The following is a 27,612-nucleotide window of genomic DNA, read 5'->3' on the forward strand; positions in this document are numbered from 1 at the left end:
GCTGCTGCTGCTGCTTCCTGGTGCTGCAAGTCAGCTGTGGAAGCCGACTTTCCCGTGCTGTTGGCTGTAGGAATTACCTCTACTCTATCGCCATGATCCCGCCTATCGACGCTATCTCTTGCCCAGGAAGTGGAGAAAGCTGCCCTGCCCCGCATTGTCACGGGCCTAGGGCCGCTCAACCTTATGTAATCAACTTCGGACACAGGGACCTCCTATGAATACCTCTCCTTTTCTAGGAGGTAGGTACAAAGGGAAAACATATAGACCAGAGTAAAGTAGAAACAGTCCATACGAGATACGAAATTTTGCAACTGCAGATATACTGCGCAGCACGCTCAACTAAACGCCCTTGAGGAACAAAGCAGCATCCGACTATTCAAGCAGTCTCAACTCCGCCCGGTCATCACATGCTCAATCAAAAGTCTCATCGGCATCCTCGAAGTCGTCCTCAGACTCCTCCTCCTCCTCTTCTTCCTCGTCACTGTCGACCGTATACTTCGACTTGGTAGTCGTCGCTGCAGCACGGCGGGATCGTGCTGCGGGCTTGACCACGCTATCTTCATCAACATCATCATCGTCGCTCAGAATCTCGTTTGCGATTTGATCCACATCGTCGTCCTCGTCATCATCATCAGACGACGGCAGCTTCTTCTTAGATGCTCCTGCTTTGGCCTGTGCACTGGCCTTCTTCGCAGCATACGCCTTTGCCGCTGGAGACAACGCGGGAGGCTTCGCCGCAATTGGTGCTGCTGCCTTCTTAGGCTTCAAGGCAGCAGCTTGCTTTGCCTTGGGAACGACCTTGGGCTTGGCGGCAGGCTTACTGGGCATTTCAATGTCCATCGAGTCCTCGTTGTCCGATAAGATGGTTCGGTTGGCGACCTTCTGAGGCGAGTTCTGTGCTAGCTCAGCCCAATTCGTCTCGTCATCAGAGATGTCGGCCAGCGTCTTCTTGCTCGTTTTCGTCTTCAGGGCGTGGCTGCTGGTTGGCACGGATGCTGCGGGCGCACTCGTGTGGAACAGGCGAGATCCTTGGGCGTCAGTACTCACATTACCAACGCCCTTGACCATCTCACTGACATCTGCCAGCATGTCGTTCCCGGCGTCAGATTCTGAATCCTCATCAGAGTCCATCGTGTACTTCTTGACTTTCTGAGCTGCTGCTCGACCGCCCCGAGCCGGAGCCGCCACAGGCTTAGACGCGGCCTCTTTAGCAACAGCCGCAAACACGTCTTCGTCATCATCCATATCGACGTCCGAATCGATGACCTTCTTCGAGCGAGCAGCCTTCTTTGCAGGCGCAGCCTGGAGTGAATCCGAGTCCGTGTCTTCGCTAAGCCTTTTGGTCCGACCGCGAGCCTTCGCGGCAGCGGGTGCCTTTTCGACCTTGACGAGAGGCTCGGCTTTCTTAAAAGCCTTGTCCAACGTGATCTGCTTCGCAGTCGCAGCTGTGGAGACGGGCTTTTGCTCGACTCCGTTGACTACTGGATAACTGCCAGCAGGCTTGGCCTCTCCACTCATCGCCAGCAGACCGCCGATTGCCGTTGACTTTGTCGTCTTTGTAGTCTTTGGTTTCTTGATGGTGAATTCTTCGTCAGAGTAGTCATCGCTGTCACCGGCCTTCCGCTTCTTGCTAGCTTTGCCGGCAATACCAAGCTTGGCCGATGCACGACGTCCCTTTCTCTTGATATCCTTGTCACGCTTTCTCTCCTCGTTCTCTGCGTTCTGCCACGATTCGCGTAGAGCTTGCAGATCACTTTGCCAAAGATCCTGGACAGACTTCCTCGTCAGGTCGTCGATTTCTTCCTCCTTATCACCGACCTGTTTGATCAGCTTATCCACTCTTTCCTGTGTCAACGACCAGATAGCCATGCCGAGAAGGTAGTCAAAATCACCAGCACCAGCGGCGGTCGTGGCATCGTCTGAGTCGTCATTGTCGTCCTCCATCGCGTCCTCCGTCTCGCCCGCCTTCTTGGCATCAACGACTTTGGGAAAGCGAGCGAACCCAAGATCGCTAAGCTCCTGCACCAGCACAGACTTCTTCTTCTTGCTCACTACCAGCTTACCATCGATGATCATCTTTACAAACATGGCCTGGTTGTTGAGCTTAAGCAGTTCCTGTCCCATCTTCTCAAGCATCATCCTCTTGCGCTCAATATAAGCGTCATGTCGGTGGAGATAGAACTCCTCCATAATGTCAAGAGTAGTGGCATACTTATGGATGCGACCATGCTGGTCAAACGCGACAAGATTGGATGTCGCCTGGGTCTTGGATAACTTGAAGAGCTCCTCCAACTTGCTCTCGTTCTCTTGAAGTATCTTCTCGTCCATCTTGATGATGAAATGAACAGTCTCGGGGGTGTTGTACTCCGTGTAGTCCTTGATGAAGGACGGAGTTTTCTCAGCCTTGATGATGTCTTCAAGCTTCTCCTTGAAATCCTGAGTCCATTGGTGCACAGGCAATTCAGTGATCTCCACCTCGCTGTTGCCAGTCTTGGCAATTCTACCTGGGAACTTGTAACGCTCCTCGGATAGTTGCTCGGTCTGCCCTGTCCAACCGCGATACCATGGCAACATGGGTGTCATCGACTCTTTGGTGGCACCTGGTTGCATGCGGGCGATGAGATTGTTAATCACGTCGTCTGGATTGTGGCACGGTATAGACGTGCTCCACCCCGTTCCGATACCTTCTGCACCATTGATGAGGATCATAGGAACGATTGGAAAGTACAGCTCCGGCTCGATCTCCTTGCCATCGTCAAGGTTAGGCTTCAGAAGAGGTTCGTCTTTCGGATCAAATATGTGTCGAGCAAAGGGTGACAGTCTCGTGTAAATGTAACGAGCGCTGGCTGCATCGCTACCTCCCTGAAGACGAGAGCCAAAATTGCCGCTGGGTTCCAGAATGTTCATGTTATTGGACCCCACAAAATTCTGCGCAAGCGCGACAATGGTTTGCTGCAGCGACGCATCACCGTATGCATATGCCGTAAGACCTGAGACCAGACCAGCAAGCTCAACAACCTTGATATCCTTCTTCAAGTTGCGGCGGAAAGCAGTATACATGACCTTGCGCTGACCAGGCTTCAATCCATCGATAACAGACGGAATAGAGCGCAAGTTGTCGGCCATGGAGAATAAAATCAGTTCCTTGTTGATGAAATCGTCATAAGTGATGTCGTCGGTGCTCGACATGTCCAAATAAGTACCGGGTACGAAGCCTTGGAGCCAGGTCTTGCGAGCATCGGCTCTCTTCTTGGAGAAGGCAAGGTCGATCAGTTCTTCTTCGTGATCCTGCATTTCATGGAAGCGCTTCAAGTGCCTATCGAGGTCGTTGAAGTAGATCTGAGCGTCTCGGGTATCGGAAGTTCCCAATCCCTTGTAGTACTTGTGCTCCCAGCCTTTGATGTGTCCTGGCTGCTCTCGCCATTTCTCATATTCGGGCATTGTGAAGAAGTCATGCTTTGCCTTGGGTTTCTTGGGATCGCCTTTCCACACCTTTACAATCGGTGTGATGAACTCCAACAAAAAGCCCTTCAGTCGGAGCAATGATGGGTATTGCACCTGCAGAAAGTTGATGAGAAGACCCTTGATGTGAGAGCCATCGTGATCTTGATCCGTCATGATCATGATATGTCCATAACGGAGGCCTTTGGTGTCGGTATACTGCTTCTTGTGCTGCAGGCCAATGAACTTCTTGATGTTCTGAATCTCGGCATTCTTCGAGATCTGGTCAACGGAAGCATCGCGAACGTTCAGAACCTTACCACGTAGCGGAAACACTCCAAACAAATCCGGGTTGACCACGGCGCGACCTGCTAGTGCCAGCAGTGCGGCAGAGTCACCTTCGGTCAGGATTAGAGTGCACATATGGCCATCCTTGGTACCGGCTTTGTTGGCATCAGTGAGCTTGGAGTGATTCATACGCTGGCGCCGGTTACCATCTGACTTGGAGAGGACTTTGTCGGCCTTTTGCTGTGCAAAGTGGAGGATGTTCGTCACGACTTCCGTATTGGCGATGGCCTTCAAGAATTTCTCGGTGACTTGAGGCTTGCTTCCAAACGCGCTGACCTTGGTCGTGAGCTGCTCTTTGGTCTGCGATGTGAATGCCGGATTGACGATCAAGGCGTTTACAAACAAAAAAATGTGATTCCGGAGCTGGGCCTTCTTCAGCTTGACTCCGCCCTTGTTCTTCTTGTTCACAATCTGTTCAAGCCGATCACAGATCTGGTCGGCGATGTAGTTGACGTGAGTCCCTCCGTTGGTGGTTGCAATAGAGTTCACAAAAGATACCTGCTGGAAGGAACCGTCGGAAACCGCAAAGCCGATCTCCCAGCGCTCGTGTGGGTTATCCGTCAGGATAACTTGCTCTGGTGCTGCACCGTCATTTGCCACATTCTCAGTCTTGATGGCCTTAGTGTACATTTCCATGTATTGCTTGAACTTGGTGATCTTGATTCTCTCGCCGTTCAGGTAGACTTTCACTCCCTTCGCCGTTCCCGCCATATCGTAGACTCGGCGCTTGACAAGTCCTTCAAAGTCCGCATCCATCTTGTCCATGCCGAACTTGCTAAAATCTGGTTTGAAGGTGATTTCGGTGTAGTCGTCGCCTTTGACTTTCGTGATTTTGGCCTTTTCCATGATACTCATGTTTTTGCGCCAGGTTTGAGAGTACTTTTGCTTGGTCTTCGAATCCACGGTCTCCAGCTTGAATTCGGTGGAGTATATGTTCGTGAGCTTCGCACCGTAACCATTGCGACCACCCGTCACTTTCGCTTCGTCATCGTCGTAGTTCGAGGAGGTCAACAGATGTCCGAAAATCATCTCCGGAATCCAAATGCCCTCCTTGTCGTGCATCTCGACGGGAATACCACGCCCGTTATTCTTGACTGATATTTCTCCCTTCTCAGCGTCAACCGTAACACGCAGCTCGCTCATGTTCTTGTCACGCTGCTTGTTGTCCGCTGCATTCACCAGAATTTCGTCAAAGATCTTGTAGAGACCAGGCACATAGCTAACCTTGCGGTTCTCCATACAGTCCGTCTCGGAATTGTAGATCCATAACAGCTCCGTTGTGTACTCGACAGAGCCAATGTATGTGTCTGGACGCTTCAGAATATGCTCCAGCTGTGTCAGCTTCTGGTACTGCTGCGACCCCTTCTTCGCAGTCGCGGCCACTGGGACGTCCATGAAGCTCTCGTTCTCGATTTCGACAAGAGGTTCCGATGCTACCTTCTTCTTCGGCGCTGGTGCTTTCTTCTGCGTTTTGTTCGAAGGTGGTGTGTTCGACAGCAGCGAGTCGTCGTCTCCGGAATTCAGGTCGGCATCAGAGTTCTCGGCGTCAGAGTCGGGTAGTGCGCGTTTCTTCGCAGCTGCTTTCGGTGCCGCTTTCGTGGTCTTCGTGAGTGTTGCCGATTTCGTAGCTTTCGGCTTAGCAGGTGCTTTTTTTGCAGGCGCTTTGGACGTAGCGACTTTGGTAGATGCCTTTGCTTTCTGAGTGAATGGAGTCAGCATACGAGAATGACCTATGTCAGTTCCATCCGGGCAAAGTGAGCTGTAGACGTACCGCTTTTGGCACAATCTCAGGCTCGAAATCGCTCGATTCCTGCACGTCGTAGTCTGAGGCGTCCATGGCCGAGTCGTCCATGTTCGCGTATTGTTGGTGTTGCTACGCGCGTCGCACGCGTGGGGTGAAGGTGCGCAGAGTGGTCTTTTAAAGGAGTGGAGCAGTGTTCATGGTATGGAATACCCTATGGTATGCGATTGTCCAGCAATCCGGGGCGCGCGTGTTCATGGAGAGGCAGCGGTTCGTGGTGTGGAATTACAGCACCTTGAATCTAAGCAATGTTTGTTTTCCATCACAACAGTGCGGCAGGCGGGCGGGCCAACAGACACTTAGGTAAGCAGTAGCGCGTGTACCTTACCTAAGCTTGAACCCTGGTGGCTTGTGGCTTGTAGCTTGTGGCTCATGCACGTGTAAAACTACTTCACTTGAACTACCTCCTAGCTACTAGGCACCTGTACCTCTGTACAATAAATTCCATATAGAAGCTCGACTGCCTTCACCCAGCATTACTCACCCCCGAGCCCTCTCATTACGCAAGTGAAGGCTCTCGCTCTCGAAAATGTGCTACCCACAGTATCTGCCGGCAGAGGTACCTGATTCTCGCTTTGTTGCCCTGGAATGTACTCAAACGGGGGCCACACAATTAAAACCATTTCAATGCTACCACTAGCCATTCAATCATCCCTTAGTCACTGCTGTTATCACATCCTTGGTTTGGGGTCGTCTTGGCTTATATCACCACCAGGAATGATCATCGACAGGATCACACTCCCTACGTCTTTGTCCCCCAAGCCACTTCTGTTTTCATCTTTGTCTGTGCAGAGAAGCTGATCCGGTGATCAGTTGCTCAGCACGCAACAATGGCTGAAAACGGGTCTGGGGTATCTGATAGTTGCCATATTATGACCACTATAGAGCCGGCTTTGCCACGATACTGCATCACTGCTGTGCATGCTACCTACCTAGGTACATTAACAACGCGTTGAGCACACACACCGAAGCACGAACATACCCAGAGCCTCCTACCGGCAATGACAACGACCATGTCTCTGCGCACTCTCTATCTTCTCTGGTTGCCCATCGCCTTGTTGGGCCTAGTCCTCCCCTCGAGAGGACAGAGCAATGCTGCTCACATATTGGCTCGCAACGCTCTTGCCGACCAAATCGCTTCTCTTGCAGCCGAATATGGCGCGAATGTTGACACCAGCCTGAGCGGCTACGATCATGATCTCGTCACCGAAGCATTGAAAGAAGGACAGCAAAAGCGCTCTGCCCTCCGTGCCCGCGAGATAATCGCTCAAGAAGCCACTGTTGTCAAGGCGCAATTAGGCGACAATGTAGACACTTCGCTAGACGGATACGACCTCGGCGATACGGAAGACGAAGATACCATTTCGAAACGTTCCGCCATTCTGGCTCGCGATGATATCGCCCAAGCTGCATCGGCTGTCACGTCTCAGTATGGAAGCAAAGTAGACACATCTCTCGAAGGCTACGATCTTGGAGACCTGGAAGATGACAACGCCAGCCAAGACACTGTCACCAAACGCTCTATCATCATAGCTCGCGAGGAAATTGACCAACAAGCGCCAGCTGTCAAAGCAGCATATGGCGATAAAGTGGATACGTCCTTGGACGGCTACGACTTGACCGATCTCGGCGAAGAAAAACGCTCCATCATTTTGGCACGCGAGGAACTTGCGCAAGAGGCCTCTGTTGTCGAGTCCCAGCTCGGCAGCAGCAAAGTCGACACCTCTTTAGAGGGTTACGACCTCGCTGCTCTGGACGACGACGACGATAACACACTCAGCGCCCGTGACTTATTTGACGTTGACGAGTCGCTGACAGGTGACATGCCAATATCAAGTCATCTCAAGAACTACGGCCCTGGCCATGAAACCGACGATGACGCCAGCCTTCCACGTCGCGATGATCTTTCCGATGACGACCTCTACGACGACTACGATGACGAAGAAGAAGAAGACGAAGAAGACGACTCCACTCTCACACGCCGCGACAATCCCACCCCAGACGAAGCAGACTTTCCGGCCGGCGTAGACTTCTCCCTTACAGGCTACGACGACGACTCCACCATAACGCGTCGTGACGACAATGACCCCGAAGAAGAAGAAGAAGAAGACGACGACGAGGATGATGATGACGATGACGTCCCATCCTGGGCCAACGAAGCACGAAAACGCGACTTTCCCGAAGAAGCCGAGGACGACGACGACGACGACGAAAACGAGAGTGTAGAAGCAGACTACGTAACAGATGATGATACATCTAACGACCGCTACCACGACGACACCCCCGAAGTCATGAACGGAGGAGATGCATCAGCAGCACAAGCCACCACTGCGACTTCCACTGCAAACAACAAACAGGTCCGTAGTGCATCGTCATCGTCATCATCGTCATCGGAAGGAGAGGAGGAAGAAGAGGAGGAAAAAGGCGCTACTGGATTCATCAAGATTGTGAAGCGTTACTTGAATCACTGACCACCAAGAGAAAGATTACCCCAAGCCTTCTGCCTGCTGAGTTTCTCTTGCTCAAGCACGGCCGCAGCCTCAAAAGGAAACAAAGGGGATACACATACATATATACATTGAAACCCCAGTCGGAGCAGATAGATGTGTATCGAGAGATGTAGTGTTTGATACATTTTTTCTACGGTTGAAGACAAACCCTGTTTCGCCACACGCCTCATGCCGACTAAACCTGTCTACGATTTCCAGTGCTCGACACACGTGAATGAGTGATGCGAATATCATGATGAAATTTATTCCGCGAGTGGATGAATCTGCCTTTTTTTTTGGATTGCTGTCAAAACATGTCGGCGGAAGGCGGCAGCGAACGCAGATACTCTCCATACGGCTGAATTTGCCGCCGGAAGACCTCAAAATCTTGGTTCACATATCTCTTCCTCTTCCTCTTCCACTGCAGATCTCTCGGCATTGCTTCGAACACTTCGTTCCATCGTCCCTTGCGTATCACGGACTCAAAACCACCTCTCGCCATCACCAGGGACCTGATGAGAGATACGGCAACGATCTCTCGCTGAGAGCAAGCATCGGCGTCCCGATGGAAGTTTAAGAGTCCATTTTAGTACCGATTGACAGCTCTGGTGAAGCCATCGTTCCTAGTCGCATTGACGCCCTTGCCCACACTTCGACTTTCTTCGTACCTACAAGTGAGAGCTGAAAGTGAGCATGTGTCTTAGGAAACGCAGATGCCTTTCCGCGACGTGTGTCATTGTGCCAGCACAACAATGGGGTGCGTACCGAGTGGGAATGTATGTCAATTGGCGTACGTACCTGGAAACCCGCCGCATATAGAACTCTTTCAGGTTCTCCGGTGTCATTGAATTCGGACCGGTAGGCCCCAGCACCCGTGCCACATCCTCAAGCACGTCGCCCCATTTTCCTTCTCGAGTTACTCTATCGGGCCCGCCCCTTGCAGTGACTGCATTCACCGCGAACCATGTTACTAATTTCACTAATACGGATGCATCCCCCAGAGGATATGCTGAGAATGCGTAGAATCGGTCGAGACCAATCCAGTACTGTTTGGCTAAATCAATCTTCTGGTGGAAGACTCCGTTATCATTTTCTCGTTCCAGCACACCACGACTATATGCATCCGCGGGGTTTCTGGGACCTGCTTGAGTGGCAATCGGAAGATGCGAGTGTGGTGTAGTGGTGCTAGGCTGCCCAGAATTTTGATCACGGACCTCATCAGGAATAGCGACCTTGTCTTGTGATAGAGGGGTATAAGAGTCAGTCTGGATCGGGTTCACACTGACCGTCGATGACAAAGGAATATGAGGCGCAGCCGAGGGAATAGACAACCAGGATTCACCCAACGGAGAGTCTATGAAGTCTGATGGACCCGCAAGATCCGCGATCTGATGTTGCGGCAGTGGTGTTGTGCCGGACTGTCCACGATTGTGGTTGTTCTCATAGCTCGCTTTATCAAGGGTCGCAGTAGTCTTGGGAGGCGGAGTGACAGTCTGTCGTGCAGGGGTGGCGGTGCAGCGCATCCGATGTTCGTGAGGCGATTCCGACACCAATCTGCCCTGTTCCATGGGCATTGTCGATGCCACAAAGCTATTGCGCGAAGGTTCGGAAATCTTGGAGGAGTGATCAGAACGAACAGGGCCTGGGACCAGTTTGGTCATTCCTTCGACTAGATTGCCGTACCGCTCAGCTTCGACTGCATTGCCGTACCAATCAGCTTCGACTGCATTGCCGTACCGATCAATTTCGACTGCATTGCCGTACTGATCAACTTCGACTGCATTGCCATACCGATCAACGTCAAAAAAGATCTGTCGAATCCGTAGATCATGTGCAGCCTTCTTCTGCTTTGACTGTGGTAGAGATATATTGAAGCCATGTACCGGTTCAGGCAATGATTCGACTGCGTTGCCGTATTTGTCAAATAAGATCTGGCAAATACGAACTTCGTACGCAGCGACTTTTCGTTTCCCCTCATCGCAATCACTGCGGTTGTATTTGCCATTGCTACCTGTAGCCGTACGTATAGCGTCACTCTGTAGTTTTTGACTCTTTTCTTGAATGAATGGTGTATCGTTGCACGCATTCGGCACTGTAACAGGAACTGTCCAGCTGTTCCGCATCGCATCCGGTCGACCTAAGCTCATCGATCCAAGATAGCCCTTCCTAGCAGGAGGACTTGTACTCTGTCTTGATTCCTGCCCGAGCGACAGTTGCGATGGCGGCCCAGCGTAGAGGGAACCTGAGAACTCGCACAACTTGTGAAGTATGCAAGGCGTGCAAGGTATCTCTTCATCACAGGGCCGGTTTGCTTTTGATCGATTCGTGCACACGCTCATGGTGACATTGGCAACAGTCACTCGTCCTCTATTCGGGCCTTCTTCGCGCTCCCACTGGGAGTCTCGTTGCTCCGCTTGCGCTTGCCCTTACCGTTCGCAGCGTTGCTCTTGCCCCCTTTGATTCGATAAGTGCTGTCGGGGTCCCGACTTCGCTTTTTGGGGTGATCGTCGACAAAGCCACTGGGATCCTCGTCGTCGCCAAATGAACCAGCGGGACTCGCACCCTCTCTGGCGCGACCGAGAGACCGATCACCGACTTGTTTGGCGAGGTTCCTTTTAGCTCCAGCACCGCGGGGTGGCTTGTGGTCGATGCTGTCGGTATCGTCAATGTCCGCAGTAGGACCAGACTGCTTCGCGTGCGTCTTCAGCCAGTTGTGCTGGCTTTGTGGATTTTGTAGCTCAGTTTGTCGCTCGGCCTCCCGGACAGTCAAGTCAGCCCAGGGCTTGAGGTCGTCGGAAGATTGCTCCTTCTCCTTCAGCACGGCAGCAGGGTCTTTGAGACCAGCGTCCATGCGCAGCAGATATTCGTCTTCTTGTTGTGATGTTAAGAAGCTGGATGAAGAGTCAGGATGAATGGCGTCAGGCGTTACACTCTCAATGGTCGCTCGTGTGTGCGAGACGTCTCTCTCGAGGGCTTCCAGAGCAGTCAAGCCTTGTCTAGCAAGCTTGTTGTCAATCTGTTCGCGGATAACATGCAAGTCGAGATGTGGGATTTGGCCGCGTTGCACAGCGTTGGTGTAGTCAAGAAAGAGTTCGTTCGCAGCCTGCGGCGTGATGTGCGAAGGAACGACGCTGGGGATGGAAGCGATGGCCGTGTGGACGTCGGTAGGGGTAATGTCGAAGCGCAAGTGGGTAGGAAGGGCCGGATTCTGGTTGAAGTCGAGCAGGATGTCAAGGAGGCCGTCCAGCTCCTCGCGCAGTCGTCCCGCCGTGCTCTGCATCTTCTGTTCCTCCTTGTAGAGTCGCCTGTTCTCCTCCAGCACGCCGTCGAACTTTTGTCGCATCTTGCGGTACTTTTTGCGGTACGACTTATATCGAGGCCGCTCTGCCACTGCCACTGCCACTGCTGCTCCGCCCCCTCCGCCTCCGACGGTGCCTTCGCCTCCCCCTGTCTCTACCGCCGCTGCTGCGAGCGACTTGCCGCCCGTCTCGGGATGCGCATGGCTGTCGCTGTCGGACACGCGAGCGCCGTCGTCCATCTTGTCGCTGGCGTCGATATGTCGCTGGTCAGTGCGCTTGAGAGTCCTAGACGTGTGCTATGGATACCATAGAAGTGGGTTCATGAATATTTGGTGGTCGGTGTCGTATGGTGTGGTGTAGTGTGGTGTCGTGTCCTATAGTGTCGATGTCATTGGAAGCAACCGTGGGCGAGGTTACCACCTACAGGTAGGAGGTGCTGAGCTTGGGGACGCGAACTGAGATCCCTGCGTACAGCGCGTTCGGAAGGACGAACCGAGAGCTTATTTGTCCAAGTCTCAAAAAGTTTCCTCACTTCCACTTTGCTATACCTTCACCTTATACATGCATTTACATAACGTACACCATGTCCCGCGATACCATGTCATCCTCTCCCGACATGACGACCGAGAAGAAGCGCAAGCGCGTCGAAAAGGACGATGACCTCGCCATTGACATCAGCTTGCCCGAACCGCCGTCGAAGAAAGCCAAGCGCAAAGAGAAAAAGTCCAAGTCCAAGTCGGTTAAGCAGGCAGAGACAGCAGATGGCGAGACAACAGCATCAGTAACAGCGGTCGAAGATCAGATTCATCCGACGCGCAGTCTGCAAGTGCCCGTCGCCAAGGGCGAGGAAGCCGGGAAGCGATCCGACCATGGCGTGTGGATTGGCAATCTCTCCTTCAAGACCACTAAGGACTCTCTGCGCCGGTTCCTGCTCGAACGAGGCGGCATCGACGAGACGTCCATCACGCGCACCAATCTGCCTGTCGATCACAACACGAAGCAGAACAAAGGTTTCGCTTATGTTGACTTCACCACCGAGGCCGTCTTGAACATTGCTCTGACGTGCAGCGAAAAGTTGCTCGATGGTCGCAAATTGCTGATCAAGGACGCCAAAAGCTTCGAGGGTCGACCTGCAAAAAGCAAGGCGGAAGAAGACGCGGCGAAGAATGGCAACGTCAGCACGAAAGCCCCTAGCAAGCGCGTGTTCGTAGGTAATCTAAGCTTTGACATCACAAGAGACGAGCTGTCCGAGCACTTTGCACAAGCTGGAGTGGTGGAAGATGTCTTTTTGGCTACTTTCGAAGACAGCGGAAAGTGCAAAGGCTTCGGATGGATCACGTTTGCAGATGTCGAATCTGCTGAAAAGGCTGTCAAGGGCTTCATATTCAAGGACCAGAAAGACGGCGACGCGAGCGACGATGAGGAAGGTGCACAGAAAGAGTCGAAAGAGGGGAGTGACAGCGAGGAATTCACTGAAGAGCAAAGGAAGCGACATTTGAAGAAGAAAAAGAAGCCCATGAAGTGGTTCATCAACCGCATCCACGGCCGCATGATGAAGCTTGAGTTCGCAGAGGACAAACAAACCAGATACACCAAGCGATATGGAAAAGGCGGGTCCAAGCAGCAGCAGGATACTCTCGCAGGGGGCGAGAAGCAGGCCAACACTGGCGCAGAAGAATTTGGCGAGGAGAGCATAGAAGGCTTGGCTAGACAAGCCGCCGCTGCACGAGACGCACCAAAAGACAACAAAAAGAAACGCGATCCTAAATTGAAGGGTCTGGATAAAGACCAGAGACAAGAGCTGAGACGAAAGAAGCACGACGCGAGGCTTACTGCTCCTGGTGCCGCACTGGCGAATGCCCAGCGAAGTGGAAAGGCTACCGGTGCAGCCGTCGCTGGTACAGGGAAAAGGATCAGCTTCGAGTGAATGTCGCGCAGTGTCTTATGTTGCGTTTGAGGCAAATCCGTCTCGTTTGTGCTCGGAAGCCGCCTACTGCCTTCTTGCACAGAAGAGAAAGAGTAGGATTTCCACGAAACCGTCTACCTGCCAAGAGTATATAAACGCAATTGGCAGCTAGAGTAATGAGAAACATCCATATTCCAGCACCGTCTCGCGGACCTCTCACCGTACTAATCAATTGCACTGCATCATTCGCAAGCATCATAGACTTCACCACCTCAACTTTACTTTCATCTCCGCAAGCTCTTGCCTAGGTATGCCAACGGCTGTTCGTCCGCGATTCGCGCTGCTGCAACAGAAAACTCATGCAGTCCATGACAGTCAGACAACTCCTCGATGAGAGTTTCGAACCCCATGCGTTGGAGAGGCCATTCACACCCTAGAACAGTCTGCACGGACGAAGGCGAAGCAGAGCAAGATTGGTGCGCTTTCGAACCTTTGTACGCGTTCGGGTCGCAGGAGCCTTGAAAGGGGTATCACTGATAGACGGTTGTGGTGATCGATTGACGAGGACTTGAGGAGGTCAAGAGGGTTAACACCCAAGAGAGTCAAGGCTAAAGTCACCAAGAGGTCAGTAAATGGCTAATGAGTGTTGTTCACCAGGTATGTTGTTGGTTGATATGAAACCGCTTTGGTTGTGTTGGCGACCTTGAAAAGCACTTCTGTGAGGGTTTCCTGTCTCACTTCTCCAAGGGCCTCATTGCATTCTGAGGCGTGTCGAATTATTTAAATACTCGAAGGCTAGCATTCGAAGACATGTTGGAGGGAGAAGTTTAGATCTTTTTACAATGAACTGCGATTGACGCATTTGAATAATCCAAAATCCTAGCATGTAACTTCCGGAGGGATCCCGGATGGCCGTGGGAAGACGGAAGGCCAAAGTGGCCAATTCTCATGAACGTACCTCACCTCACAATTCTACGGTATACAGCACCTTTCTTTGATTCTGCACCTTACCGTTACTACCTTACCTTACCGCTGTTGTATATAGTCTACCTTGCCGCCGCCGCCGTAATATATCTCCGCTGCCCCTGCTACCTCCGCTGCCCCCGCTCTCTCTACTGCCCCCGCTACCTCTGCTGCCCCTACTACCTCCGCTGCCTCCGCTGCCCTCGCTTTCTCCGCTGCCCTCGCTGCCCCCGCTGCCCTCTGCTTTCTCCGCTGCCTCTACTACCTCCGCTGCCTCTGCTGCCTCTGCTGCCTCCGCTGCCCTCGCTTTCTCCGCTGCCCTCGCTTTCTCCGCTACCCCCGCTGCCCCCGCTACCCTCTGCTTTCTCCGCTGCCTCCGCTACCTCCGCTACCTCCGCTACCTCCGCTACCTCCGCTACCTCCGCTGCCTCCGCTGCCTCCGCTACTGTCGCTTTCTCTACTACCCCCGCTACCCCCGCTGCCCTCTGCTTTCTCCGCTGCCTCCGCTGCCTCTACTGCCTCCGCTACCCTTACTTTCTCCGCTACCCTCGCTTTCTCCGCTGCCTCTACTGCCTCCGCTGCCCTCGCTTTCTCCGCTACCCCCGCTGCCTCCGCTGCCCTCTGCTTTCTCCGCTGCCTCCGCTGCCTCCGCTGCCTCCGCTGCCCTTTGCTTTCTCCGCTACCTCCGCTGCCTCCGCTGCCTCCGTAGCGACGGCGGCGGCGGCGGCGGCAGCGGTAGCGGCAGCGGCAGCGGCAGCGGCAGCGGCAGCGGCAGCGGCAGCGACCTAATAAGTAACTTATACCGATAAAGCGGCAGCAGCGACAAAGCTGTACGCCGTATACGGCGACGGTGAGGTAGTAACGGTAAGGTGTAGAATCAAAGAAAGGTGCTGTATACAGTAGATTTATAAGGTGAGGTACATTCATGAGAGTTGGCCACTTTGGCCTTCCGTCTGGGAAAGGGAAATTGACCCAACATGCCCGTGCAAGGACCTCTCCTTTTCCTCTTGGGACGACCAAAATCATGTCAGAGCAACCTTGTTCATGGATGTCGTGGTCGACATGGTGTCATTGTGTGAGACTGGGAATCTTTAATTCCCCCATTGGTCCCGCGGAGACCCCCTTGCGCCTGGCAAGGCACATCTCTGTTAGTTCTCCTTTCCTTGAAAGTGTTGGTAGTGTTTATAGCAGAATCTGGGTGATTCCATTGGCTCGTTACAATGCTAATTTCCACCCATCTGGAGACTGCAATTGTCACTTGTAAATACTGTACATCATGTTATATGTAGCCTAATGTAGGTACAGCGCTGACGGGAGGATCTGGGTCCGAAAAGGAAACAAAACCCACCTTCCTTGATGATCTCTTGTGTCTCTCCTTCTCTCTGCGAGACTGCTATATCTTACCTTGAGTCTTACTCTACCGGTTGCCGTCATCACCAGAAGAAAGATATCTGATCCTCTACTTCGAATCACCTCCTGCCAAGGTCAATCAAATCAAGAACAATGCACTCACTTCTGCTCGCGTTGGCTCTCATGGGCAGGTAAGTTGAAAAACTTCCGTCGATCTAGCAGCCAACCTTGCGCTACTCCATCGTTCGATATACCTATAGTATGCCAGAGAGCTGATATCCGAAGATAGCTCCGTACTTGCAATCGACCCGGATGAATATTTAGTGTGTGCATCACCCTATTACGAAGACGATACCTTCGTTCCGGACGACGCTGTTACATTCCTCGTCTGCGGCGCTCTGAATGGCACAGCTGGCAACCCAGATGGCAAAATTACCCAAACCAACACGCTCGATGGTTGGCTGCACGTACGACTCTCCACCGCTTTCACTAGTTCTGCCCGGTATACTACATACATACTGACAGAACTCATTGCAGTGCACTGGTCTTAACGACTTCTACAGCAAGTGTTCCGACGAGTATCTCGAACTTTGCATTAAATACGGAGCACAAGGCATCCAATGCTGCCCACCAATTGGCGATGATCCAGACAATGCCCCATCTTGCAATCAAGCGAACGGCAATCCAAAGAAGTAACATCGTCACTACGTAGACAAGAGACTGGGGCTTCACTCTGGCGGATAGACAACAGCTTCCACGCAGTGGCGGCTGTTGTTTCGGGCGACGAACAGGCTTGCCTGCAGCGAAGCTCGTAACTCGGAGGGGGTAGTACGAGGTCTTGCTTCTGTAAAGTCGGTAGTGCAGCAGTGTGGATGATAGGGGAAATGGTGCACACATACGGTAGTACTCTTCTTCATGCTGCGGTGCTCCGGTTTATGCAAACGAGAGCGTCACTCACCCTCCACTACCTCATTGCCATGTTCATTCATGTCAGCTGTTGGTCACAGTGCGCTGCTCTGATTTCGTGAGTACCCCTATACGTCGTTGTAAACGGATGAAATTTGACCGTCGGCAGTCTCTCTTCGGCTTGCATGGAGTGCTTGGTCGAGAGGTCCAGAATTAGGCGTGTAGAAGCTTCGCCTCAATCATGGCAATGCTTGGCTATTATGGTTTCCTAGAGGATCTTGATGAGGGAGCCCGGTTGGCCGACCAGTAGATTGATCCAGCAGACTGCACGGAGGGGTACTTCTGCTCATCCATCGGCAGCTACGAGTGCTGCAATGTGAGTGATGGGATGTCTGATGCTCTTCGCATCGCGAGTCGGTTCCGTCGCGCCAATACTCGAGTCGTGGGCAACTATGCTCTCGCTGAGAGCCTGCCACAAAGGCTAAAGCTAACGCTCTGCAGTGTCAAGCGACTCGGGGTACATATACTTGGTCAAGCCAGCAGGGGCAGTATCCAAGCAGGAGTGGCCGAGTTGCACGGACAATATCTTCAAAATTCGCATATACGGTATTTCCATATTCGCAGTGGCCACTGGTGGAACTAATTCTGATGAGACACTATAGTAAGAGAGCTTCAAAACAGGTTCCAATCAGCAGTTCGGGCTGCAGGAGCATGGACTCGCTATACATGCTCTAAAGGAACTCGTGCGCGGTGGTGTTCATGGAGAAGCGGATGAAGCCACAGACTGCTAATGCAGCTAGACGCATGTGAAGATAGACCTGGCGTAGGGCTTCGTCCTCGAGTGCCGTCCGCGTTGGGCAATATGTGGTGGCAGTCACATCCTCGACTTGCCAATCGATCAGGGCTTGCTGTATCTCGTCTAGTCGAGCCATTGCAGAGATATCCTCTGGTACCACGGTGTCTAGTCTACCGACTAGATGCATGAGGCTCGGGATTAAGATGTGTTGCGTGTTCATCTCTTCAAAGCCAACAGGTAGCGTACTTGGGAGCCACGGGGATGCCGAGCGCACTTGTGCGGTCGGAAGGTCGAAGCAGGAGCGTCTGGAGGCGTACAATGGGAAATCATGGCCAGCAGTGTAAATCGCGTTGATAGAGACCTGCGACAGCGCAGCTTGGAGACCGACAGTGTCACCAGGAAAGCTTTAATATGTTACCTCCATCTGCAAGGCACTCGGTCAAGGTTTCGATCTGCGTATACCCTCACTCCTCCACGCTCCTGGTCCACTGCTACGTTTCCAGGGACATGCAAGAATGCTATGAACCAGCGGTCCGTGCATGTTCGTGGTATATGTGCGGCTCCGGACCTTCCAGCAAGTGCCTACAACTATACCCGCTACGACGAGCGTTGATGTATATCTAGCTGCAAAAGAAGTGAAGCCGTTCGCTTCGGATCGAGTCCGATTGACGTGCAGGCTCGAGTCCTAGCCAAGAATGCTGCACGGCCGCCACAAATTGCAGCCGCGGTCAGAGTCTGGCGACCACGTTTTCGAGTGCCGGGACACGTCGGGCACCACTGGCTTGCTGTATCATTCCTTCATCTGCTGCTGCTCTTCACTTGGACCAGTCATGGTCAGGGGATTCGCCACAGAGCCAGGAGAGAAGGGTGATTCATCTGCTTTATCATGGCAAAAACGGAAATGGTAGAGTCCTTCAGTGCGGTGAGCTGCGCGTTATGATAAGGTATGTTGTTATTTGCTCCGTCCAGAAGCAGCAATCTGCCAATCCTGACCAAAGCGGCGACGGGACACTACCATTCTGGCGGCATTGCGTGGAAGAAGCTGAGAGGGGCAAACGTCCACGTCAAATTCATGTGTACCTGTAGGTGTGTACGAGATGGGTGTACGGTATGGTATAGACGTTCATCATCACCATCAGAAATGGAGGAGGAAGGGAGGAGGAAGGGAAGGGTCCGTGTGTGCCAAGCCGAGAACTTTCGTAGCGCCACGCTTTTTCGGCAGCCAACCTCACTCTTCCTTTCTGCTCCTCACTGCAGCCCTCCACGCCACGCTGAGGGAACGTCGACAACATCCATATCGTGGCGCACGGAGTCTCCGTCGAGTGCAACTTTCCGGTCGACTGCGCTGCCTGTCGAGCTGAAAGCATCAAGTGAAGTCACTGCACCCGCTGGACGACTCTTATATTGTACACAAACACAACCATTGTCGTCAAACACTGCAGAATGCATCGGACGATCTTGCCACGTGTTCGGAGTAATCAGCTCCTTTCGATGAACCAAAAGACGATACCCTACTTCCAGCATGCTCAACCTTGCTGCTGCTGCAATCAGACCTCTGGTATATGATCACAAGTTATCTGGACTGCGTGATCGCACTGTTCACGAATGCTGTGCTCATTGAGCCTCTCAGTTGACTGAGCTGGCGCACAGCAGGATACAGATGCCATCTCCTTCGTAACTATGATCCGGCTCGCAAGCGCCGTAGCTTTGCTATAGATGCGGACTCAGCACGGAGATGTCGACGGTGCAGCAGCGATTCCACGAGGGACTTGGTCATCTACAAGGTGAATTGAGGGCCATGACTTCGAGACACCATCGTGGAAGCTGTTAGCATCAATCGGAATCAACTCCAGAAGTGGCTGGGACCAGCGATCAAGACTGGCCATATCGTCTTGTCCGCCAAGATTGTCGAGCGTCTTGGAGAACGTGGCACTCAGGACTTCACCACCTAGCCTCATTGAAGAACAGTCACATTAAGCACTGCCGTCGGAACGTATATCGTTAGTGGGAGCTTAGGTGCGTCCCTAGCTGCGCTCCAAGTCGCCAGACTGCGGAACATCTCCAGCTATCAGAAATCATTTGTCACCATTCTTGCTCAGGCGGACAGTGTGCCGGCACAACTCTTCCAACAGAGCCACCAACACCAACTAAGATTAGAGTCTCTCGAGGGTGTGACTACAACAATGTCCGCATCGTACAACTAGTCAACAGGCAGATCACGGCAATAATCCCGAGCGAACTCACGCACATTCTGCATGTTTTCACATACGCAGTGGAATTGAATGCGCGAGAGCCTGCCAGTCGTGATTGCCAGTGCTATCATGGGACTCAGAACGCGAAACAGTACATCTGGGCAGCCTCGCATTGGGTTTAGGGCAATGAACATCTCATTGACCACTGCCGATGGAGCTCTAGGACGCAGAGCACGTCATTCTCATTCGCCGCGAGTCCTTCAGTATGTCAGCCGCCTGGGGATCCCAAAGGCCCCATACAATCTGCGCGCTGGCTCCGACACCATTGTGTAAACCTGTCGACGAATACCTCTCCATCTTGTCAGGTCGAAATCGATATCCCGCACCGAATTGCGAAAGACACTTCCATTACAGAGTTTTGGGCGCAGGCCTTATGTCTAACGTCTTGCCTAGCGCTACCTGCTTTCTGAGATGGCAAAGCAAGCGATGCTGTCGCAACACATCAGGAAAACCGGGTCGCACATTGTCACGAAGCTTGTCGCCCCCTGGATGAAGCCACCCATGAGAAGCGTTGCATCCCGCAACCTCGCTCGAAGAGAGCACAGTGACCAGCGCCAGCCCGGGCCACTCAGGAGAGTATCAATCCGAAAGCGTGGGCCTGCATTGCTGCTCATATCCCCGTGCTGCTATATTTGTGGCTGCGGCGATGCAGTCGTTCGGGTACAACACCGCAAGACACCCCCTTCGTAGTAGTGATGAGCACTTCTTTTTTCCATGGTCGACTCCCGCGGTGCCTGCCCGTGTCAGTTGTCTGTTCTTCACAGGCGGTATGGTTGGATAATGAACGCAGGCGACATGGCGGGCGTAGAAGCAGCGCTGGGAGTGGAATCACCCTACAGTGGTCGCTGGTATGACCCACAAAGCTTGGACCAATTCAATTTCGAGCCGTTGACTACGCCGCCAATGCCTCCAGCGACAGAGACTGGACACACATACCGACACCAGAACCACTTCCTAGCGATGGACCCTCACGCCCCATTCTCAACACAAAGCTACTTATCCGGAACGACCGACGACACCAAGGCGAAAAACCAGATGGGAGAGAAGATGCTCCTCGTCCTCGGCGAGTGGGCGTGGTCACACCACATCACGACGACCGTCGTGGAGTACGAGGACTGGACGGCCATGATCGAGTGGGCAGAAGCCTGGTGTATACGCCATGGCCACACCGGCAAGTTCAAGGTCGCCTTCCGTCGGTCGCTGTTGGAGAAGACGATGCGCGGCCCCGTAGAACACACGGCTTTTCGGGAGCTGATGGACACGTTCGTGGTGGTCTGTCGTGGAAGGCGTATCCGTATGCTGGACGATGAGTGGGACTGGCTCTGTGAGCGTTTGCAGGAGATGTACGTGGCGACTGGATGAGGGTGGTCGATACGACGAGGTAGTTGGGGAGTGGGGGACTTTGTTTTTCTTTTTGTTTTACGCAGGTTTTCTCGGTAATTGCGCACGGCCTGTGATCGGTCCTCTGCTGTTCTTGATGCCTGCGGCCGCGGGGGAAAGGATGGGTTCATTGTCTCTCAGCAGCAGCTATGATCCCGATTCTGGGCCACAGAGACTCTCTTCGAAGCGGAGTCGTAATCAATCATCGACTGCAAAGAAGGGAGGACCACGAATCATGGCAACAACATAGACACAGAGCAGCCAGAGTCCAACCGGAACCAACCAGGTGATTCCTGTCTGTTAGGGAAGTGCTACCAGACACAACTCCCTCGACTTGAACCAGCGATAGACAGACAGGCAGACAAATAGCACAGTCTACAAATTGAAAAAGAAAGGAAAAAAAGACAACCCCCCTCCCAAAAAGGAAACTTCGAAACCTTGCGCGAACAACTCACGTGTACTAGGTAGGGTAGGACAGTCCCGAAAGAAAAGGGTGGAAAGGAAAGGGAAAACAAATTGCATTAACCAAAAAGAACCAGAGCCATTCACGATGTATACCTACCTACTTACCTACTTACCTATCTACCTACCTGCCTACCTGCCTACCTGCCTACCTGCCTACCTACTACCTACCTGCTAGAGGCTAACATGTCACTGTGTCACCAGAGTAAGGGAAAAGAAGAAGACATTTTTCACAGATCCTACCTAGAAAGTAGTAGTATTAGTGAACCGATTCCTCACAAGGCAAGATTTCTCACAAGGTAAGGATTTCTCACAACACAGGAAATGTAGGTAAGTAGCTAAGGGTTTTTAAGAAAAGAAAAAAGAAAGAGAAAAAAAGAAAAGAAAACAAGAATGGAGTAAAATGCGAGGAAATGAAAAAAAAAAAGAACAGTTTTGAACTTGAATAAGCATTACTCTGCTTTCTACCTAAGTAGGTAAGGTAGGTACAGAGTGGGTATATAATACTTTGCTTGTAGGGGGAGGAAGCTAATTGATTGATTCCTCTGCTACAGCACCACCTTTTTTCCCCTTTTCTTCTTCTTTTCAAGTTCAAGAACCCACCTTTTTTTTGAGAGAGCTCGCAAGAGCCAGCCAGCCAGCCAGCGTGGAGAATTGCTATCCCAAGTGATGATTAAGATGGATGCTAATCCCCTCGATTGGCGGCTGCAATGGCGCCGAGACCACCATAGGGCGAATTGATATCCTCGACCGGGGCGTCTTCATTTCCATGGTCTTCTTCCTCCGCGTCCTCGTCTTGGATTTCGATCGCTTCGGTCTTGCGGCTTTCTTGTTGGGTGTTCCCATTCCCATTCGTGGCCGAAGGCCCGCTGGCGTCGTGATTGCCGTTTTGAGGTCGGAGTTGGACTTCGGGAGATTCGGCGGCAGAGTCGTCTTGCACGCCGCCTTCTTCTTCGCCCATGCCGTTGACTTCGGGCCAGATGCGTTCCCAGAGGAAGATGACTTGTTGAAAGACCCCTTCACATCGGACCAGCTGATCGCGACCGCTCCCCGTGGTTTCGGCGTTGGCGAGTTCGTCTACAATGGCTCGACACGCGTCGACAAATTTACTGAACTCGCGCGATGTCCAGTTGGGGATGAGTGCTTCCTGCAGAGCGGACACGTGCTGGTCGTTACTGTTAGTGCCGCCGCCGCCTGTCCGGAATGCAGGCGTCTGTCCGCCCGCGCCGTAGTTAACGCCGTTTCCAGTCAGGTAGGAAGGAACGGTATAATTGGAAGACGGCATGGTGGAAGCGAAATTCGACGCGTATTGCCATGACTTGTAGTAGCACTAGCACAAAGACATGTCAGTTCCGCCAAGAAGTATGCATGCTCACTGCAGGTGGGGTGGTGAACGACTTACGTGCTCCGTCGCCCACAAGGCCACCATGCCTTCGAGCAGAGAGCTACGCGACTCTGCCGAGGCGATCAGGAGATCCAAGTATGCTTTCGTCATGGGCAAAGGGGGTTCACTGTCCGTCTGTAGTCCGTACTTGCGCTTCGTGATCTCGATAAAGTCAATCTCCTTTCGGAGATTGGACACGGTCGAAATGAGAAGGTCGAGAGCGCGGAACTGAGTGCTTTGCTTGCTATTGCTGACGTCCGGCAGCCGTACCTTCCCAATCAGGTTGCCAATGAAAGCGATCATCGCGCGTGAGATGTGCCCGTTCTGTCCGAGCCAATGCGAAAGCGCGGTGGCCGACAGCGTTCCGCAGCCGGCGTGGCTCAGAAACTGTTGCTGGGTGGCCTTGGTGAACTTTTCGGGCCACTTGTTGAGGAGATGATTGACCAGGGAGGCTTGTGGGCGCTGCGGTGCTCTCATCGGATTCATCGATTCCATAGAGGGTCGTCCGCCCACTTGAAGATTCGGGTTCGGCTTTCCGCCGCGCCAGATGTCGGGGCCAAGTGCTGCGTTGCTGTAGCCGGACGGGCCCGGTTGTGCCAGTTCCAATTCGCCGTTCGCCACTGCCTGCTGGCCCTCGGTGGAGTTCAGGAAGTCTGTACATACCGCGAGGTGCTCCACTTGTCGGGTCGTGTTCTTCGCTCGGACGAAGCCGCATGATAGACATCGGACGCGCATGCACTGTCGATTCGTAAGTGACTGAGTCTGTGTCGTATTGCATTCCGTTGTCGACAGGAGCAAACTGCTCGTTGACATAGAAAGAATCGTCGATATCAGGGAGGATTTCTTCTTGCAATGCGCTGAGACGGAAGTCGCCCCAGCCCATTCGATAGTATTCGATGATACGCGTGAGGTGGCGGCTTGCGGGATCAAAAGGATGATGAGATGATGAATGTCGACTTACTTTCTGTCCGGTGGTGTCGTCCCAAAACTCGTCAAAGTACTAGTGGTTATGCATATGATTAGAATGAACTTTTCAGAACAAGAACAAGAACAGGCGCAACAACACAATCGTGTTCATCACCATACCTTGGAGGTTTCGAGGTTCCTGCTGCGGACCATGACTGGCGTCGAGAATTGCGGTGGTGGTGGAGCGCCATATGGACTGTGATTATATCCGTGACTGCAACGGAGAAAGAAGATGTATTAGACACCACCGTAAATGGTAACGTTGTGTTATGATGATGAGTGGGGAGAGGGTATTTTTCGTTATTGGGGGCAGCTTACTCGGCGTCTCCTTGCCAGCCGGCCAGGTCAGAATCACGCTTGCTATACTTATTAGGGGGCGCCAAGTCTTGTCCATTTCCCGCAGCGCGCCACGCCGCGTACTGAGGACAGTTGAGCAGATGCGCCTTTTTGCGGTTGAGCGTCTTGATGGAACCGGTCCAGTTGCGACAGTGGATGCATTGCACCGTTTCGCCCTGATGCTCTGATTCCACCGACTCGAACTGCGCGTGCGTGTAGTTGTCCGGTGGACGCGGCATGAGTGCGACGAGGCGATGCAGCTAGGATGTAGCTGTGATGATTAAATCGATGTTCGTCGTGTAAACAGTAAGGTACTGAGGTGATTATGGTGACAATGATTAGTCAAATCAGTCGCGTTGCAGACGGAATTCAATAGAGCCTCGGTCGGTCGCGTCTGTTGTGAGAATCATTAGATCATTACCTGAGGTGACAGGTCCGAGTGCTGCTGGCTGCTGCAGGGCAGGGGCGCGACTTACTACTGGTGTGGTGGTGATTATGGAGTGGATATGGAGAGAATACTGTGTGAGGAAAGGGAGAAAACGCGACGATATCTGGGAAAAAGCCAAGCCTACCAAAACATGCGGGACGCGGGGGTTAGAAACACCCGTGCCCTTATTGAACTATATTTGTTTAGTGGCGAGACGGATTACGTACTCAATATACAGTTGTACAGTCAGGTACTAAGTGACTTTCAGCTGGACCCTACGATATCTCACTTTCATGGTTTCACCTACTCATATGGGTAATAGGATGTATATCGTCTCTACAGCGCCAGACTTACAAGTCGGGATGCTTACAACCGTTGATGGGGCGACCATGATAGTGTTTATCGCCCAAATCTCCTCCACTCCAGCCAGCGCAATGGCGGAAACACCAGACCTGCCCAGGCAAACCCCACGTAATTGCCCATATCACCGCCATACTCAGATATCAAGGCCGCCAATGGTCCTACATACCAGACCTGCGCCATGCATAAGATCGATCCCGCCCAGCCAACGAGGAAAGCGATCAGGGCAGCAATGCCGAGAGGTAATTTTGTTCGGTCGTTCCCTAGAAAGATCCCAGGGTTAGCAAGTGTTGGAGACGAGGATTTGTCTGTTGTTGGACTTACAATCCTCCCATTGCCAGCCCCGACCCATCCATTTTCGAAAGATGAGATGTTCCTCGAGAATAATAGCGATCCAGATGGAAACCCAATACCTAACGCGCAAAAGTTAGTGAGCGCGAGAAAAAAAAGGCCCCCGATTGGTGCCAGAAATGCATCATCGGCACAGAAGAATCATGAACATACCCCATCAGTGCCAGAAAGTTGGTAAAGATTTCTGCTAGGTGAGCTCGACCGGCGATAGCGCAGATCATGGGGATCACGAGTGCAATGCTGTTCCAGAACAGACGGGGGATTCTCTCCCACACACGACCCAGTGCCTGGAAGTCAATGCCAGATGCGTAGGAAGGAGGAACCATATTTCCCACTAAGCTCAATGCCAAAACGACACTGCAGAAAGAGCCAAAGGATCCCAATGGTTTGAAAGCTTCGACAAGAAGAGCACCTTGGCTGACTTCGTACGCTGCCGCCCATTCCGGGTTGGTAAAAGTTCCCGAACCCAGACCCACGCCAACGACAAAGGCAAACGTGCTCGAAAGCGTCAGACCCGCGAGCGTCGAGATGAATACCTTGGTCCGCGAAGTATGGACAGGATAGTATACGAAAAAGTCCGCTGCCACTTCCGCGTACGTAATCTGACTGGCAAGACACAAGCTAAAGAAGCTCAGCCTGTTCCCAGCAATAACATTGCGTGAAAGTCCCGCAGATGGATTGCCGTAGAGATCAAACTTGGGTCCTGCAACGCCCACCAAGATGGAGATGACAATCAGTTGTGGTAACCAGGCATATCTCTCGTACTGGTGAAAGAGGGTATACCCAAAAGTCGACACGAGCCACGTGATGACACAGACAATCACAATTCCCACAATCACGCTCAAGTTGCCATCAGCGACAGCACTCAAAATCTGCCCTCCCAGTACCGCATCAATGAGAATATAGCCCATGAGAATAATGAGAGTGAGAACGACAATCAACTTGCTAGGATACCATCCCGTGATGAATCGAGTGAGTATCATGGTACGATTTCCCGATCTCGGCCCAAATGTGGCGATGTATGCAGCAGGCGCCGCTCCGAGGATGGAGCCAAAGACGGCCAAGAGGCAGCTGTCGAGGAATGGCAGGTAGTAGACGACCGGTCCAAGAAATCCCAGAGCAATGACGACTGCTTCGAGGTTGATGCTGATCCAGATGAGGAGAATTTGTGTCACTCCATGGCGGGAAAGGTCGTGGCGATCTTCTGGTGGTACGCGTTGGATCCCGCGCGCTTCGATATTGCAGCGAAGGAGCGTACGTTCGAAAGATTTGAACCATGTGGTGACGCTGTTGCCCGCAGGGCCTAATGGGGTTTCTTCTTCTTCTTCTTCTTCTCCCGTCGTCGGGGATACGGGGGTGTGGCTGGTTTGTGGATGAAGGGATTTCTCGACATCCTCACATCTTTGCCGGTCATCTATTCCATTCGTCAGCAATTCTAGCACGTCATGTTGGAGGTGGAGGGGAGAGGAGAGCATGATTCTTCTGCGCTAGCATTGTCTAGATCAAGTTCCAGCCGTATGATCTCAGCGAGGACTTTTCTCTCTCTGTCTCCTGTCTCGTAGAGTATACGATGTCGAGAACAGCATGGAGGAGTAGATGATACTACCTTCCACTGGCAGGTGCCGAATTCGCTGTACAAGACAAGAGAGAAGAGAAGAATAGGACCAAGCACCGGCTCATGCTTTCTAGCTTACGACTACTAACTATACCTAGGTCCAAGCCACTGGGACGAATCATGGCGGCAGTGTCGTACTTGTATCATTATAGGCCTGAGCGGGAGGAGAAGAAGGTGGCGAAGCCGAAGCCATCGTTGGCATTAGGTAGGTAGATAAGTATGGTGGATAGGTTTTTCGATAGTAATGATCGGAAGGACATGTAAGTTCAGGTGTACATGTATGTATGTCCTCACGAACAACGAGGAATTTTAACGAAGAAGTAGGAAAATGGGAAAAAAGAAAATGATGACTTATACGCATGTACCGGCTAAGTTGAAATGAGGCATGCACATGCGGGTACAAGCTTCCGGGCAGATACCAACAACTTACGGGCCAAGGCTTCTAGTCCTAGGTCAGAAGTCGAGACGTCCATACCTTTCCTATCTAAGGTTTTGATTGGACAAAACAAGCAACGCGCTAAGAAAAGTCCCCTGTTCACGGCCTCCGCGCTCGAGCACCGTCTCGTGCGCGGGGCGGAGGAAAATCTACCATCTAGCTCATTTTCAAAAATTAGGGACAGAGAGAGAGAGAGAGCATACAACATTGAACATGCATAATAACTGACTAAGGTAAGTACATATAACGTAGGTAGGTAGTCACTCTACTATAAGCATCTCTGCATCTCTTGTTTGTATAAGGTATCAGGTATTATGTACCTATACCAGGCAATCGAGTCTCAA

General features: G+C 52.4%; 9 protein-coding genes across 9 annotated transcripts; 4 read left to right on the forward strand and 5 right to left on the reverse strand.

Moving 5' to 3' along the window:
- Positions 1–270: 270 nt before the first annotated feature.
- Positions 271–5,795, reverse strand: SEPMUDRAFT_148003 (type II DNA topoisomerase). The gene is made up of 2 exons (XM_016904642.1): positions 5,561–5,795; positions 271–5,487 (listed from the first exon to the last, which is right to left on the reverse strand). Exons 1-2 carry the CDS (start codon positions 5,639–5,641, stop codon positions 412–414), a joined length of 5,157 nt encoding a protein of 1,718 aa, XP_016762328.1. The 5' UTR covers positions 5,642–5,795; the 3' UTR covers positions 271–411.
- Positions 5,796–6,603: 808 nt separating this feature from the next.
- SEPMUDRAFT_106564 (uncharacterized protein) lies at positions 6,604–8,061 on the forward strand (the record flags this gene model as incomplete). Its single annotated transcript, XM_016900643.1, has 2 exons — positions 6,604–7,483; positions 7,634–8,061. 2 exons carry the CDS (start codon positions 6,604–6,606, stop codon positions 8,059–8,061), a joined length of 1,308 nt encoding a protein of 435 aa, XP_016762329.1.
- Positions 8,062–8,214: 153 nt separating this feature from the next.
- Positions 8,215–11,742, reverse strand: SEPMUDRAFT_148004 (uncharacterized protein). The gene is made up of 2 exons (XM_016904643.1): positions 8,878–11,742; positions 8,215–8,747 (listed from the first exon to the last, which is right to left on the reverse strand). Exons 1-2 carry the CDS (start codon positions 10,416–10,418, stop codon positions 8,666–8,668), a joined length of 1,623 nt encoding a protein of 540 aa, XP_016762330.1. The 5' UTR covers positions 10,419–11,742; the 3' UTR covers positions 8,215–8,665.
- A 237-nt stretch (positions 11,743–11,979) lies between these two features.
- On the forward strand, positions 11,980–13,919 carry SEPMUDRAFT_82263 (uncharacterized protein). Its single transcript, XM_016910303.1, has one exon. It carries the CDS (start codon positions 11,995–11,997, stop codon positions 13,303–13,305), a length of 1,311 nt encoding a protein of 436 aa, XP_016762331.1. The 5' UTR covers positions 11,980–11,994; the 3' UTR covers positions 13,306–13,919.
- Positions 13,920–15,224: 1,305 nt separating this feature from the next.
- Positions 15,225–16,293, forward strand: SEPMUDRAFT_115497 (uncharacterized protein; the record flags this gene model as incomplete). The annotated part of the gene is made up of 3 exons (XM_016901166.1): positions 15,225–15,322; positions 15,887–16,064; positions 16,135–16,293. The coding sequence occupies 3 exons, from the start codon at positions 15,225–15,227 to the stop codon at positions 16,291–16,293; spliced, it is 435 nt and encodes a 144-aa protein (XP_016762332.1).
- Positions 16,294–17,234: 941 nt separating this feature from the next.
- Positions 17,235–17,840, reverse strand: SEPMUDRAFT_115498 (uncharacterized protein; the record flags this gene model as incomplete). The annotated part of the gene is made up of 2 exons (XM_016901167.1): positions 17,235–17,674; positions 17,768–17,840. The coding sequence occupies 2 exons, from the start codon at positions 17,838–17,840 to the stop codon at positions 17,235–17,237; spliced, it is 513 nt and encodes a 170-aa protein (XP_016762333.1).
- Positions 17,841–20,265: 2,425 nt separating this feature from the next.
- Positions 20,266–20,913, forward strand: SEPMUDRAFT_155009 (uncharacterized protein; the record flags this gene model as incomplete). The annotated part of the gene is made up of 1 exon (XM_016907597.1): positions 20,266–20,913. One exon carries the CDS (start codon positions 20,266–20,268, stop codon positions 20,911–20,913), a length of 648 nt encoding a protein of 215 aa, XP_016762334.1.
- A 1,047-nt stretch (positions 20,914–21,960) lies between these two features.
- Positions 21,961–24,472, reverse strand: SEPMUDRAFT_162393 (heme oxygenase-like protein). The gene is made up of 5 exons (XM_016908002.1): positions 24,062–24,472; positions 23,864–23,957; positions 23,739–23,777; positions 22,796–23,515; positions 21,961–22,723 (listed from the first exon to the last, which is right to left on the reverse strand). The coding sequence occupies exons 1-5, from the start codon at positions 24,316–24,318 to the stop codon at positions 22,079–22,081; spliced, it is 1,755 nt and encodes a 584-aa protein (XP_016762335.1). The 5' UTR covers positions 24,319–24,472; the 3' UTR covers positions 21,961–22,078.
- A 433-nt stretch (positions 24,473–24,905) lies between these two features.
- Positions 24,906–26,692, reverse strand: SEPMUDRAFT_62386 (purine-cytosine permease FCY21; the record flags this gene model as incomplete). The annotated part of the gene is made up of 3 exons (XM_016909599.1): positions 24,906–25,129; positions 25,191–25,279; positions 25,371–26,692. 3 exons carry the CDS (start codon positions 26,690–26,692, stop codon positions 24,906–24,908), a joined length of 1,635 nt encoding a protein of 544 aa, XP_016762336.1.
- Positions 26,693–27,612: the final 920 nt, after the last annotated feature.

Source organism: Sphaerulina musiva (genome assembly GCF_000320565.1).
Source record: "Sphaerulina musiva SO2202 unplaced genomic scaffold SEPMUscaffold_3, whole genome shotgun sequence".
In the NCBI taxonomy this organism is placed as follows: Eukaryota; Fungi; Ascomycota; class Dothideomycetes; order Mycosphaerellales; family Mycosphaerellaceae; genus Sphaerulina; species Sphaerulina musiva.

Bases quoted from the DNA above. Each gene is read 5' to 3' on its own strand.
- SEPMUDRAFT_148003 (XM_016904642.1), bottom strand. From the start codon at position 5,641: ATGGACGACTCGGCCATGGACGCCTCAGACTACGACGTGCAGGAATCG. The intron at 5,488-5,560 runs GTACGTCTACAG...CCATTCACTCAG, and splicing joins CTGAGATTGTGCCAAAAGCG to AAAGCAAAGGCATCTACCAA.
- SEPMUDRAFT_148004 (XM_016904643.1), bottom strand. From the start codon at position 10,418: ATGAGCGTGTGCACGAATCGATCAAAAGCAAACCGGCCCTGTGATGAA. The intron at 8,748-8,877 runs GTACGTACGCCA...TCTCACTTGTAG, and splicing joins TATATGCGGCGGGTTTCCAG to GTACGAAGAAAGTCGAAGTG.
- SEPMUDRAFT_82263 (XM_016910303.1), top strand. From the start codon at position 11,995: ATGACGACCGAGAAGAAGCGCAAGCGCGTCGAAAAGGACGATGACCTC.
- SEPMUDRAFT_162393 (XM_016908002.1), bottom strand. From the start codon at position 24,318: ATGCCGCGTCCACCGGACAACTACACGCACGCGCAGTTCGAGTCGGTG. The intron at 23,778-23,863 runs GTATGGTGATGA...CATAACCACTAG, and splicing joins GGAACCTCGAAACCTCCAAG to TACTTTGACGAGTTTTGGGA. The intron at 23,516-23,738 runs GTAAGTCGACAT...ACGAATCGACAG, and splicing joins ACGACACCACCGGACAGAAA to TGCATGCGCGTCCGATGTCT.